The following is a 13,781-nucleotide window of genomic DNA, read 5'->3' on the forward strand; positions in this document are numbered from 1 at the left end:
TTGTTGTTGTAATCATTAATGTTTACATTGTATCGTCATTGATCTAATAAAATATTTATTACATAAATCCATCTTCCCATATTTAATAGGCAACAGCCAATTAAACATTTGATGAAAAAAACTGTTCAGTACAATCACAAATGGAAGGTATGAAGATATGTATGTACTCTGGATAGACCTCTGCACCATTAGAAGAAGTGAAATGTTTGTCCAAATGAACTTGCTTACCGATAGCAAAAGTATTTCTGCAATGTATTTCGAAGGTCTCAACACTACCTCCTGTGTTCCAGAAAAAAAAATCAAGTTTGTCCAACATCTCCCTGTAGCTAATACCCCTAATCCAGGCATCATTCTGGTAAACCGCCTCTAAACCTTTTCCAAAGCCTCCACATTCTTCCTGTAATGGGGCAACTGGAATGGTACGCAATACTCTGAATGCAGCTGAATCAAAGTCCCCGTAAAGCTGCATCATGACCTCTCGACTCAATCCCCAACCTATGAAAACAAGCATACAATATACTATCTACTCCAGAGATGCTGCCGGTCCCGCTGTTACTCCAGCATTTTGTGTCTATCTTCAGTTTAAACCAGCATCTGCAGTTCCTTCCTACACATGCTATATGCCTTCTTTGACACTATCTAATTGTGTTGCCTCTTACAGAAGTTATGGCCTTGGACCCCAAGATTCCTTAGTACATTAATGTGGTTAAGGGTCATTCCATTAATAATAATAATGCCATTTTATTCAGATTCAGATTCAGATTCAATTTTAATTGTCATTGTCAGTGTACAGTACAGAGACAACGAAATGCATTTAGCATCTCCCTTGAAGAGCGACATAGCAAACAATTTGAATAAAAAATAAATAATAAGTGTCCGGGGGGGGGGGTGATTGGCAGTCACCGAGGTACGTTGTTTAGTCGAGTGACAGCCGCCGGAAAGAAGCTGTTCCTCGACCTGCTGGTTCGGCAACGGAGAGACCTGTAGCGCCTCCCGGATGGTAGGAGGGTAAACAGTCCATGGTTGGGGTGAGAGCAGTCCTTGGCGATGCTGAGCGCCCTCCGCAGACAGCGCTTGCTTTGGACAGACTCAATGGAGGGGAGCGTGGAACCGGTGATGCGTTGGGCAATTTTCACCACCCTCTGCAGTGCCTTCCGGTCGGAGACAGAGCAGTTGCCATACCATACAGTGATGCAGTTGGTAAGGATGCTCTCGATGGTGCAGCGGTAGAAGTTCACCAGGATCTGAGGAGACAGATGGACCTTCTTCAGTCTCCTCATGAAGAAGAGACGCTGATGAGCCTTCTTGATCAGAGTAGAGGTATTGTGGGTCCAAGAGAGGTCATCGGAGATGTTGACTCCCAGGAACCTGAAGCTAGAAACACGTTCCACCTCCGTCCCGTTAATGTGGATGGGGGTGTGCGTGCCACCTCTGGACTTCCTGAAGTCTACAATGAGCTCCTTGGTCTTCTTGGAGTTAAGGGCCAGGTTGTTGTCAGCGCACCATGCTGCTAAGTGCTGGACCTCCTCCCTGTAGGCCAGCTCATCGTTGTTGCTGATGAGGCCAATCACCGTTGTATCATCTGCATACTTGATGATGGTGTTAGTACCATGTACAGGTGTGCAGTCATAGGTGAAGAGGGAGTAGAGGAGGGGGCTCAGCACACAGCCCTGAGGAACGCCGGTGTTCAGGGTGAGGGTTGAAGAGGTGTGCTTGTCTAACCTCACAGACTGGGGTCTGTTGGTTAGAAAGTCCAGTATCCAGTTGCAGAGGGAGGGGTCGATGCCCAGGTTACCGAGTTTGGTGATCAGTTTTGATGGAATAATGGTGTTGAATGCTGAGCTGTAATCGATGAACAGCATTCTTACATAAGTGTCTCTGTTGTCAAGGTGGGAGAGGGCGGAGTGAAGTGCCGTTGAGATGGCATCCTCCGTACTCCTGTTCTTGCGGTAGGCAAACTGATAGGGATCCAGTGTGGGGGGTAGGCAGCTTTTGAGGTGTGCCAGGACCAGCCTCTCGAAGCACTTGGTGATGATGGGGGTAAGTGCAACTGGGCGGAAGTCGTTGAGGCTTGCCGCAGTGGAGTGTTTTGGCACTGGCACGATGGAGGTGGCTTTAAGGCAAGTGGGGACAACTGCTTGGGCAAGTGACAGGTTGAAGATGTCAGTCCAGACGTCTGTCAGCTGCGCAGCACAGGCACTGAGCACGCGCCCGGGGATGCCGTCAGGGCCAGCAGCCTTACGTGCATTAGTCCTACTCAGTGCCACGTACACATCGTAGGGGGTGAGTGTGAGGGGTTGGTGATCGGCAGGTTGCACAGCCTTGATGGCTGTCTCTAGATTGTCCCTGTCGAAGCGGCCATAGAAGTGGTTAAGCTCCTCATTGTCACTATACACATGTACAATGAGATTAAAAGCAGCTCCTACTCAGTGCAGACATGTAATTAATCAAAAAACAAAAACAAAAACAAGGGGGGGGGGGGGGATATAAGGTACACAGTTCTGCGGCGCTATATACATATCTATAAAAAGACAATGGATGAATAGAGTGAATAAAGAGGGTTCCTATATGCAATTACAGTACAAATTACAGTAGGTGGATAGATGGAAGTCCGGGAGTTTGGCTGCGAAGTCAATACATGTATGAGTTCAGGGAGGTTATGGCTTTTGGAAAGCAACTGTTTTTGAATCTGTTTGGCCTTGTTCTGATGCACCTATAGCGCCTCCCTGAGGGCAGCAGGTCGAACAGGCCAAACGCAGGATGGGAGCTGTCCTTGATGATGTTCTTCGCCCTGCTGAGGCAGCGGGAGACGTATATGTCCATCAGAGAGGGGAGAGGGCAGCCAGTGATCTTCTGTGCTGCCCTAACTACCCTCTGAAGCCTCTCCCGGTCTGCAATGGTGCAGCTGCCATACCATGCTGTAATGCAGTATGTCAGCAGGCTCTCAATGGACGAGCGGTAGAAGGTCAGCAGCAGGTTGGAGTCCAGGTTGTGCTTCCTGAGGACCCTCAGGAAGTGCAGCCGCTGCTGAGTTTTCTTAATAACCGCCGTGATGTTGTGTGTCCAGGAGATATCAGCGAAGATGAGGACGCCAAGAAACCGGAAGGTGTAGACCCTCTCCACACACTCGCCGTTGATGTATAGGGGGGCTAAGTCGGTGCTGTGCCTCCTGAAGTCGACAATGAGCTCTTTTGTTTTCTTGGTGTTCAGAGCCAGGTTGTTTTCTGAGCACCAGGCTGTCAACCTCAGGACTTCCTCTCTGTAGGCTGCCTCGTCTCCCCTTGAGATGAGTCCGACTACTGTAGTGTCGACAGCAAACTTGACGATGCGGTTGTTGTTGTGGGCCGGACTACAGTCGTGGGTGTAGAGACAGTATAGGAGGGGGCTTAGCACACAGCCCTGTGGGGAACCGGTACTCAACCTGCGAGTGGAGGAGAGGTGGGGGCCGAGTCTCACAGTCTGGAGCCGGTTGGTGAGAAAGTCTTCTATCCAGGCACATGTGAGAGTGGGGAGGCCGAGAGTGACCAGTTTGTCGATGAGAATGTCCGGAATGATCGTATTGAAAGCTGAGCTGTAATCCACAAAGAGCATCCGGACGTAGCTCTGCCCCTGCTCCAGGTGGCTCAGCACAAAGTGGAGTGCTTGTATATTTCCCCCAAACATTTGAACTTCACTTCTACCATAGGAGGGCGGTGGGCGGCGTGACTCACGTCGCAGCGGCCTCTGCAGTCCGTCTGTATTTTTATTATATTTTTTTTTTTTTTGTCTCGTTTGAATGTAGTTTTTTATTTTATTTTTTGTGTATGAGTGTGTGTATGTGTGTGGGGGGCGGGGGGCAGGGGGGGGGGGAAACTTTAAAAAATCTATCCCCTGCACGGAGAACCCGACCTTTTCCCTGGCGGATCTCCGTTGTCGTTGGGGCCTAGCACCGTGGAGCGGCCTCCGGCAGGAACGACCTAGGGCTCCAGTCGCGGAGCCTGCGGACCTACTCACCATCGCGGAGCTGGCCAAGTTCGGAGTGGGAGGAGCGGTGGTGGTGTGCTGCTGCGACCTGACCCCGGAGATTCGGAGGCTTACCGCAAGTCTGGCAGACAGGAGCACCGGGAGCCCGCGGGTCCCTGCTGGGAGACCGCTTTTTGGGGCTTCCGCAACGGCGACTTCACCCGCCCGAGTTGCGGGGTTGAAGAGTAGCTGGAGCGGGGTCTTACATCACCGCCCCGCGCGGCTTGGAATGGCTGCGGGACTTTGCTAGTGCCCGCCGGGGGCTCCAACACCAAGACCACGGTGTTGGAGCCCCCGGCTTGCATCACCCAGCGTGGCGTAAATGGCCGCGGGACAATTACCATCGCCCGCCGGGGGCTTTGACTTTGACTCTGACACCGGGAGGGGAATGGGAAGTGCAGGGGAGAGATAACTCTTTGCCTTCCATCACAGTGAGGAGGAGATGCGCTGTGATGGATGTTTGTGTAAATTGTGTTGTGTCTTGGTTCTTTCTTGTGTGTATGACTGCAGAAACAACATTTCGTTTGAACCCCAATGGGGTTCGAATGACAAATAAATTGTATTGTGCATTGTGTATTGTGTGTGGAGTCTGAAAACTGTAATGTCCAAGTTCAGGAACAGGATTCCCAACAATCATCTATTGAACTCTACGAACTTCAACTAAAATTTGAACTGCAAACTGTCTTCTTTGCACCAGGGCTTCAGGCTTTGTTTTGCTTTGCGCTATATTGGGCTTGTTATTTTTTGAAGATAGACACAAAAAGCTGGAGTAACTCAGCGGGGCAGGCAGCATCTCTGGAGAGAAGGAATGGGTGATGTTTCGGGTCGAGACCCTTCTTCAGACTCCATTCAGACTTATTGTTTGAACTTTTTGCTTGTTTATTATTCTATCTATTGAGTACTGTATTTACAAACCAGTTGTGCTTCTACAAGCAAGAATGTAATTGTTTCATTTCAATACTTATGACAATTAAACACTCCTGACTCTTGAGCCTTGGAATTGCTCCAGCATGTAATTCTCATTATATTATTTAAAAAAATAATGTTTGTTCTCAAACTGAATGGCAGCCTTTACCCACTAATGGGATTAAAATGCTCAGTGACAGCCCCAGGATTGAGCTGGAAATGCAGTTACTCTTTGCAGTACTATAATCCTCATTGAGATTTTAACTTGATTCTTGATTTTTTTTCCTTTAATTTAACATAAATATCAGCAGGCTATTCAGTATTGACATGGTCCCATTAAAGGTTGTTACTTAATGTCTTTGCTCAATAAGTTTGCAGAGAAGAGCCAATAGAAAAGAGAAACTTGAACAGTTTATCGTTTCTTGGCAAGGGACACTCAATTGTGGCACCACTCTTCAACCCAGCTGAGATCACCCACTATGTTAGGTAGAATAAAGATCAAACAAGTAATCTGTCCAATGAGTGCAGCTCTGTAATTCTCCGAGTCTTCAAATGAACACAAATGGTCCTTAACGATTGATATTTCCTTTGATTTTATTACATTTTAGAAATCTAAAATGTTCCCATTATATTTCTCTTAAATTAATTAAAGTGATCATCTGTGAAAGTTTTGGACATATTGAACATTTAAGGATCAGATTAATGGCTTGACATTCACCTTTGCAAATATCCATCTTTTAACTGTTTTATTCTAAAAGGTTATATTAATACATCATTATTCATTTAAACGACTGGAATCTTGTCAGTAAAAAATGTTGTATTTCAGCTCTATAATGTATCTTATGATATAATCTACCTCTGATGTTTTCTAAATAAACATAAGGTAACTCCCCTCAGTTTCCCACGTGTGACAGGCTCATAATTCACAAGTGTTCCAGATGCCAGTGAAAGATGTAGACCCTTCATGCATGTAAAACGTGGTCACTCCATGAACTTGACTCAGCTATTCTAATCATTGCAGCAACCTTCCCTTTTTTAACAGTTGCATTTAAAAGCGTTTGATTGAACATATCCACAAGAATCTTTTTTCCACATTGTGCTCTGCAAAAGATTCCTAGATCAAGCAATGATTCTAATTGCAGAGAGAAATGTTATGAGTTAGCTTTTATTGTACATTCCATCAGGCCTCCAAGGATTGGCAAGGTGGTGTAGTGGTAAAGTTGCTGCCTTACAGTGCCTAGGTTCCTTCCTGACTACGGGAGCTGTCTGTACGGAGTTTGTACATTCTCCTCATGACCGCTTGGGTTTTCTACCGGTGCTCTCGTTTCCTCCCAATCCAAAGATGTGCAGGTTTGTAGGTTAATTTGGCTTAAATAAAATTTAAAATTGTCCCTAGTGTGTAGGATAGTGTTAGTATACGGGGAGATTGCTGGTCTTGGTGGGCCGATTGGTCAGTTTCCGTGCTGTATCTCTAAAGTCTAACGTTTAAAGTTAAGTTTAAATCACAATATGGCGACTTGCAAAAAGTCCAATTCATCTGGTATATTGTAATTTCTTTCATTCTGTTGGATGGTTCCAGGTCCCATATCTCCCGATAGGAATGTTACTGATTTCAAAAGATAGCTAAATATCTAATGTGCATATACAGAATGTAAGATAATTCAAATGCTCAATGAGCCATAGATTCTTCTTCAGCTGAATATTGTAGAAACCGATGCTCTTACATCTGTTATTGGACACAAACGTCTTATCCTTCAAAGTGTTTTAATCTAACTGGCCTCGGTGCAAAAATCCAGCATACCATTTAGCTGAGCTTCATACATTATGAATTTTACATCATCAATCTGATTTTAGAAATAAGGAACTGCAGATATTGGTTTACACAAAAGAACATAAAGTGCTGGAGTAACTCAGCAGATCAGGCAGCATATCTGGGGAACATGGATAGGTGACGTTTCGGGTTGGGACTCATCTTCAGTCTGACCTGATGAGTTGCTCCAGCATTTTGTAACCAGTCCATGTTTGCCTCTGAAATACTGATAACATTAGGTATGTTTTTGTGTTGCTCATATCTTATGGTAGTTTTCTCTGCTCTATTATACCTTTATGCCTTGACATCTACTCACTGTTTGTTTGCTAATTGGTAACATTTAAAATGCTTGCACCCATCTCCAAATCCAACTATGGCCATTATTCTATATAATTGTTCTAATAGGATAAAGAAAATGTTTACATTTAATTTGGATTTTGTTGTTTCAATAAACTATATTTCTCTTGAAATGCAAAGTAATAAGAGGATAGGAATATTAACCTTTACTTTCCTTTCTTCACATCTGCAAAGTTTATCTACTCATGCTACATTGTTCATTGTCAGCTGTCGGCAACATTGGATTAGTTTATTCAGACATTCACGTTTCATGGCTCAACCTAGATTGTGTAAATCCACTATTCAATATTGGATCCATTATGAATAAAATCAATCCCACCCTCGCCAGTGCACACTTCGCCAGCTGTTGGTCAATGAGTGTAATTAAGATATAATAGCTCTTTGGCTGAGACCATCCATCTCAATGTAAACAAGGGACTTTCTTCATCCACACAAATTGGTGCATTTATCCATTGAGTTAATGTCAGTGATAGTAACACTATCAGGAGTTGAGGAGGTCCTCAAATATTATTTTGTTTCCTTCAATTACACTATTATACAAGTCAACGTACCCAGGACCTGATCTTTTATTTATTGTTTGTTACATTGCCAAACCTTATTTGTCAGTTATTTCCAGATCTTTTTGTTATTTATTCCCAGATAATTCTGTTATTTATTTCTGTATCTTTTATGTACTAAGCTCCTGATACTTTTTTTTATAGTTCGCTCAGTATTTCATGATTTAATTGAGTTCTGTGTTGCAGATTTAGACAATAAGTAAAACAGTAGCCTCTTCTTGCTTAATTCAACTGTTCCACCAATATCCCAGGGACCCTTTGCTGCTTATTGTGGGAAAAGAGCATATGGCACCAACTTTGTATGTGACTAAATAATGCCAATTACACAAGCTTTGACATTGCATCATTTAACAAAATGATAATAAAAGCAAATATCTAGCCATAAAATGTGCTATTTTGATTGTATAACTACAAGGGAACTATTTATAAATGTATTGGATTATTAATCATGGATTTATTAACAATTTACATTTGGTGTAAAATTTGTCTTTATTTCTTTCTGTGTGAATTTTTTTTAGGATTGAATCTCAGGCTATTGTGTTGTTGAGAAATGTTTCATATTGAGCCAAACATGCTTTAAACATTTCTCAATCCTTCAAACGTGGTTCCACAGGATGCCACTGCTGATGTATCTTAAAAATCTGCAAAATATCTACCTAGCACACAGTTTATCATGTTAATTAACCAATCTCTATTCCTGGGGTAAAGCTTGGGGGGAATATTGAACATGATCATCACATATTTCTGAGGTTCCATTAGCCATTTTCTCCAACCTCCATTCTATCCTAGTCTCCCCCCATTGTTTACTTACATCACCTCGATATTTTAGAAACAAGGAACTGCAGATGTTTCATTTGATAAAAAGGACATTAAGTGCTGGAGTAACTCAGGGGGTTAGACAGCATCAGCATAATTCCGGGGGTTAGATAGATTCTTGATTAGTACAGGTGTCAGAGGTTATGGGGAGAAGGCAGGAAAATGGGGTTAGGAAGGAGAGATAGATCAGCCGTGACTGAATGGCGGAGTAGACTTGATGGGCTGAATGGCCTAATTCTACTCCAATCACTTAATGTGCAGATAGATATTAATGACTATGATATAGTTGGGATCACGTAGACATGGCTCCAGGGTGACCAAGGCTGGGAGCTGAACATCCAAGGATATTCAATATTCAGGAGGGATAGAGAGAAAGGAAAAGGAGGTGGGGTAGCGTTGCGGGTTAGAGAGGAGATTAACGCAATAGAAAGGAAGGATATTAGCTTGGAGGATGTGGAATCGATATGGGTAGAGCTGCGAAACACTAAGGGGCAGAAAACGCTAGTGGGAGTTGTGTACAGGCCACCTAACAGTAGTAGTGGAGTTGGGGATGGCATCAAACGGGAAATTAGAAATGCGTGCAACAAAGGTAAAACGGTTATAATGGGTGACTTCAATCTACATATAGATTGGGTGAATCAAATTGGCAGGGGTGCTGAGGAAGAGGATTTCTTGGAATGTATGCAGGATAGTTTTTCTAAACCAAAATGTAGAGGAACCAACGAGAGGGCAGGCTATTCTAAACTGGGTATTGAGTAATGAGGAAGGGTTAGTTAGCAGTCTTGTTGTGTGTGGCCCCTTGGGCAAGAGTGACCATAATATGGTTGAGTTCTTCATTAGGATGGAGAGTGAAATTGTTAATTCAGAAACAATTGTTCTGAACTTAAAGAAAGGTAACTTTGAGGGTATGAGACGTGAATTGGCCAAGATAGACTGGCAATTGGTTCTTAAAGGGTTGACGGTGGATATGCAATGGAAGGCATTTAAAGACTGCATGGATGAACTACAACAATTGTTCATCCCAGTTTGGCAAAACAATAAAGCGGGGAAGGTAGTGCAACCGTGGATAACAAGGGAAATCAGGGATAGTATCAAAACAAAAGATGAAGCATACAAATTAGCCAGAAAAAGCAGCCTACCAGAGGACTGGGAGAAATTCAGAGTCCAGCAGATGAGGACAAAGGGCTTAATTAGGAAAGGGAAAATAGATTATGAAAGAAAACTGGCAGGGAACATAAAAAGTTTGTATAGATATGTGAAGAGAAAAAGATTAGTTAAAACAAATGTAGGTCCCTTGCAGTCAGAAACAGGTGAATAGATCATGGGGAACATGGCAGACCAATTGAATAACTACTTTGGTTCTGTCTTCACAAAGGAAGACATAAATGATCTGCCCGAAATAGCAGGGGACCGGGGGTCAAATGGAGGAACTGAGTGAAATTCAGGTTAGCCGGGAAGTGGTGTTAGGTAAATTGAATGGATTTACCCCCAGGGCCAGATAGGCTGCATTCAAGAGTATTTAAGGAAGTAGCCCCATAAATAGTGGATGCATTAGTGATAAATTTTCAAAACTCTTTAGATTCTGGAGTAGTTCCTGAGGATTGGAGGGTAGCTAATGTAACCCCACTTTTTAAAAAGGCAGGGAGAGCGAAAACAGGGAATTACAGACCAGTTAGTCTAACTTCGGTAGTGGGGAAACTGCTAGAATCAGTTATTAAAGATGGGATAGTAGCACATTTGGAAAGTGGTGAAATCATTGGACAAAGTCAGCATGGATTTATGAAAGGTAAATCATGTCTGATGAATCTTATAGAATTTTTCGAGGATGTAACTAGTAGAGCAGATAAGGGAGAACCAGTGGATGTGTTATATCTGGACTTTCAGAAGGCTTTCGACAAGGTCCCACATAAGAGATTGGTATACAAACTTAAAGCACATGGTATTGGGGGTTCAGTATTGATGTGGATAGAGAACTGGCTGGCAGACAGGAAGCAAAGAGTAGGAGTAAACGGGTCCTTTTCACAATGGCAGGCAGTGACTAGTGGGGTACCGCTAGGCTCAGTGCTTGGACCCCAGCTATTTACAATATATATTAATGATTTGGACGAGGGAATTGAATGCAACATCTCCAAGTTTGCAGATGAACGAAGCTGGGGGGCAGTGTTAGCTGTGAGGAGGATGCTAGGAGGCTGCAAGGCGACTTGGATAGGCTGGGTGAGTGGGCAAATCCATGGCAGATGCAGTATAATGTGGATAAATGTGAGGTTATCCACTTTGATGGCAAAAACAGGAAAGTAGACTGTTATCTGAATGGTGACGGATTAGGAAAAGGGGAGATGCAACGAGACCTGGGTGTCATGGTACACCAGTCATTAAAAGTAGGCATGCAGGTGCAGCAGGCAGTGAAGAAAGCGAATGGTATGCTAGCATTCATAGCAAAAGGATTTGAGTATAGGAGCAGGGAGGTTCAACTGCAGTTGTACAGGGTCTTGGTGAGACCACACCTGGAGTATTGCGTACAGTTTTGGTCTCCTAATCTGAGGAAAGACATTCTTGCCATAGAGGGAGTACAGAGAAGGTTCACCAGACTGATTCCTGGGATGTCAGGACTTTCATATGAAGAAAGACTGGATAGACTCGGCTTGTACTCGCTAGAATTTAGAAGATTGAGGGGGGATCTTATAGAAACTTACAAAATTCTTAAGGGGTTGGACAGGCTAGATGCAGGAAGATTGTTCCCGATGTTGGGGAAGTCCAGAACAAGGGGTCACAGTTTAAGGATAAGGGGGAAATCTTTTAGGTGAATCTCTGGAATTCTCTTCCGCAGAAGGTAGTTGAGGCCAGTTCATTGGCTATATTTAAGAGGGACTTAGATGTGGCCCTTGTGACTAAAGGGATCAGGGGTTATGGAGAGAAGGCAGGTACAGGATACTGAGTTGGATGATCAGCCATGATCATATTGAATGGCAGTGCAGGCTCGAAGGTCCGAATGGCCTACTCCTGCACTTATTTTCTATGTTTTTATGTTTCTATACAACTGTGCTTGTCACATTTGTTTGTGTTTGATGCAAATCCCTCTAAACCTTTTTTATTGATGTACTTATCCAAATGTTTCTTAAATGTTGTTATTACATTCACCTCAACCACTTTCTCTGCCAGCTGGATCATAGATCCACTATCTTCTATTAAAAAGTTGTTCCTCAGGTTCCTATTAAATCATTCCCCTCTCACCATATCCATTTACTTTTATCACACATTTTTTGTATAAGTGTATCAGAATAACTTTAAAAGGGTTCCTCCAAGCAATTTCAATCCATTTACATAACCAATTTTGAGGGGAAAGTCCAGTATACACTTAACCAGACCAACACTACCATAATCTCTTTAAGAACTAAAATAGGTCAATTGCAGTTACAATGAAATATAAACAATTACAATAATTGTATGAATCATCTGCATGGTTTAAGTACAGACGTAATTGGGAACGTAATTCACGTCGTCCTAAAAGTATTTTTGAAACCGATTCTGATGAAAATATGTATGGAACGCATAGTCCAGTTCAGGTTCCAGCTTTGGACGGCTGCCAAACTATTGGCGCTTTGGCTTTGTTTATCATTTTCTAACCGGAGTCCATAAAATCAGCGACAGTATAAATCCTCACTAGTCGTCTCCATCTGATGATAATCTTTTGATCGTTGCTTGTTTTCTGACAATCGGGAAAGAGTAATCCACACTTGTTTAAAACAAAATCTGAGGCAATCTAAGGACACACCGGCAGAGTTTCTAACGCCGTAAGTCCTTTCCGAGGTGAAAAGTGGTGGAGAAACAAAAGGGAATTTGTAGCACTCCCGTTGCTAATTTGCAGCAGTGTCAGAAAATTTAAAAAGGCAATGTGGGGGTATTATTTAGTCGATTATTGTTTCCCCCTAATACAATTATACATGAAGGATCTGGGGATTACAAAAAAGAAACAAAATGACAGGCCTCCCCGGGGAGGGGACAGAAATCCTCTTCCCCACCCCCTCCCTCTCTCTCTCTCACACACACGCTCTCAACTACCCACCTCCGTACATCGCATTGCTTTGACTTTCGTGTTGCTGTGAGATGCAGGTGCAGGCACGCATCTGCTCGCGTACCCTTGCACATGGTTGTATGTATATATATATGCAAATATATATATATATATATTTGAGTGCAGACAGCACTCTGCTGCAGCATAGCTAGGCAGTGACATTACTGCGTTTGTTTCTTTCTCTCCGTGCAGTTGGTGTGAATGACTTGCTGCCGCCTACAAGACACGAGTGACCCGCTGTATCAACCGGAGCCCCTGGTGGACAGCTGCTTCCCTTAGCTGATTGAAACCTGCCGTTAGTCACTGACTTGGAAGGAAAGGAAACGGTTGCAGCTCAGGTTATTATTGTTTTCTGACGAGTGGGGACCTTGTTTTTCATCTCCCATATTCGGGCAAGCAAATATTCCGGAGAAAGACTGTCTGTCAACAGATCGTGGCGGATTCTCGACAAGAGAAATAAGATAAGAGGAGGAAAAGCGAAAAAAGAGTCATCAATAACAGGGCAAGGGTTATAATATCCTTTGTCTCCCGAACTGGAGCCATCCTGAGCAGGCTGGTGATTCTGGAACTATGAGGCTGAGAAAGAAAAGCAACGTTTCAATCAGATGTCCAAGTACCTGTGCCGCTTTCGCACAGTGCATTGCTGTGATGTTAACCCTGGTCTTTGGGGTCTGCAATGTTAAGGCAGAAGCAGAAGAGGAGTTTCAGTCCGTCTATGTTTGGAAACCAGGTAGGACAGACAATAAGGTTCTCGTTCCTTTCTGAATAAGTAGATCACACAATCATGTTTCAAATATTGGGGTTCCAGCAACCCATTGCCTTTTGCATACTTGTTTTGAAGTATTTCGGAATATTGTCGTGGGTTGGCGAAGTGAGTCGCATTTAGCATTATTTGTGGTCCATTGTACCCAGTTGAATGCTGCGCCTGACATTCCAATCAGGAGGGAGGGATGTTTTGGGAACCACCAATTTTCTCCTAGGGAAGCCGCTATTCCATTTTGCGATCACCCTGCAGGAAGTCTATTCGTGTAGCGGGGAGGCTCCCTCCCGCAGACTTGCTACGACCAAGTAGCAGCATAAACACACACACGGAGCAGTCATGATGATTTATTCTCATCGCACCAGTCAGTGTCCCCACTTGACCGGTGGTGCCATATGTGTCTGTGTTGTCAAACAATTAGAAAAATGAGGGGCTAAGTATTTGGTTTAAGAGGGAGGTGTTAACCAGCATGTTAGCCCGTAATTACATCCCGGGTAGAAA

General features: G+C 43.6%; 1 protein-coding gene across 1 annotated transcript in view; it reads left to right on the forward strand.

Annotated features, from left to right (window-relative positions):
* The first annotated feature begins 10,577 nt into the window (after nucleotides 1-10,577).
* The window catches only part of LOC129713146 (thrombospondin type-1 domain-containing protein 7A-like), a 354,070-nt gene continuing 350,866 nt past the window's right edge, over nucleotides 10,578-13,781 (forward strand). Inside the window, exon 1 of the mRNA XM_055661980.1 lies at nucleotides 10,578-13,250. Within this exon, the coding sequence (XP_055517955.1) occupies nucleotides 13,091-13,250 (160 nt within the window). The 5' untranslated portion in view covers nucleotides 10,578-13,090. The remainder of the gene's footprint in view (nucleotides 13,251-13,781) is intronic.

This window comes from Leucoraja erinacea, chromosome 2 (assembly GCF_028641065.1).
Source record: "Leucoraja erinacea ecotype New England chromosome 2, Leri_hhj_1, whole genome shotgun sequence".
NCBI lineage: Eukaryota > Metazoa > Chordata > Chondrichthyes > Rajiformes > Rajidae > Leucoraja > Leucoraja erinaceus.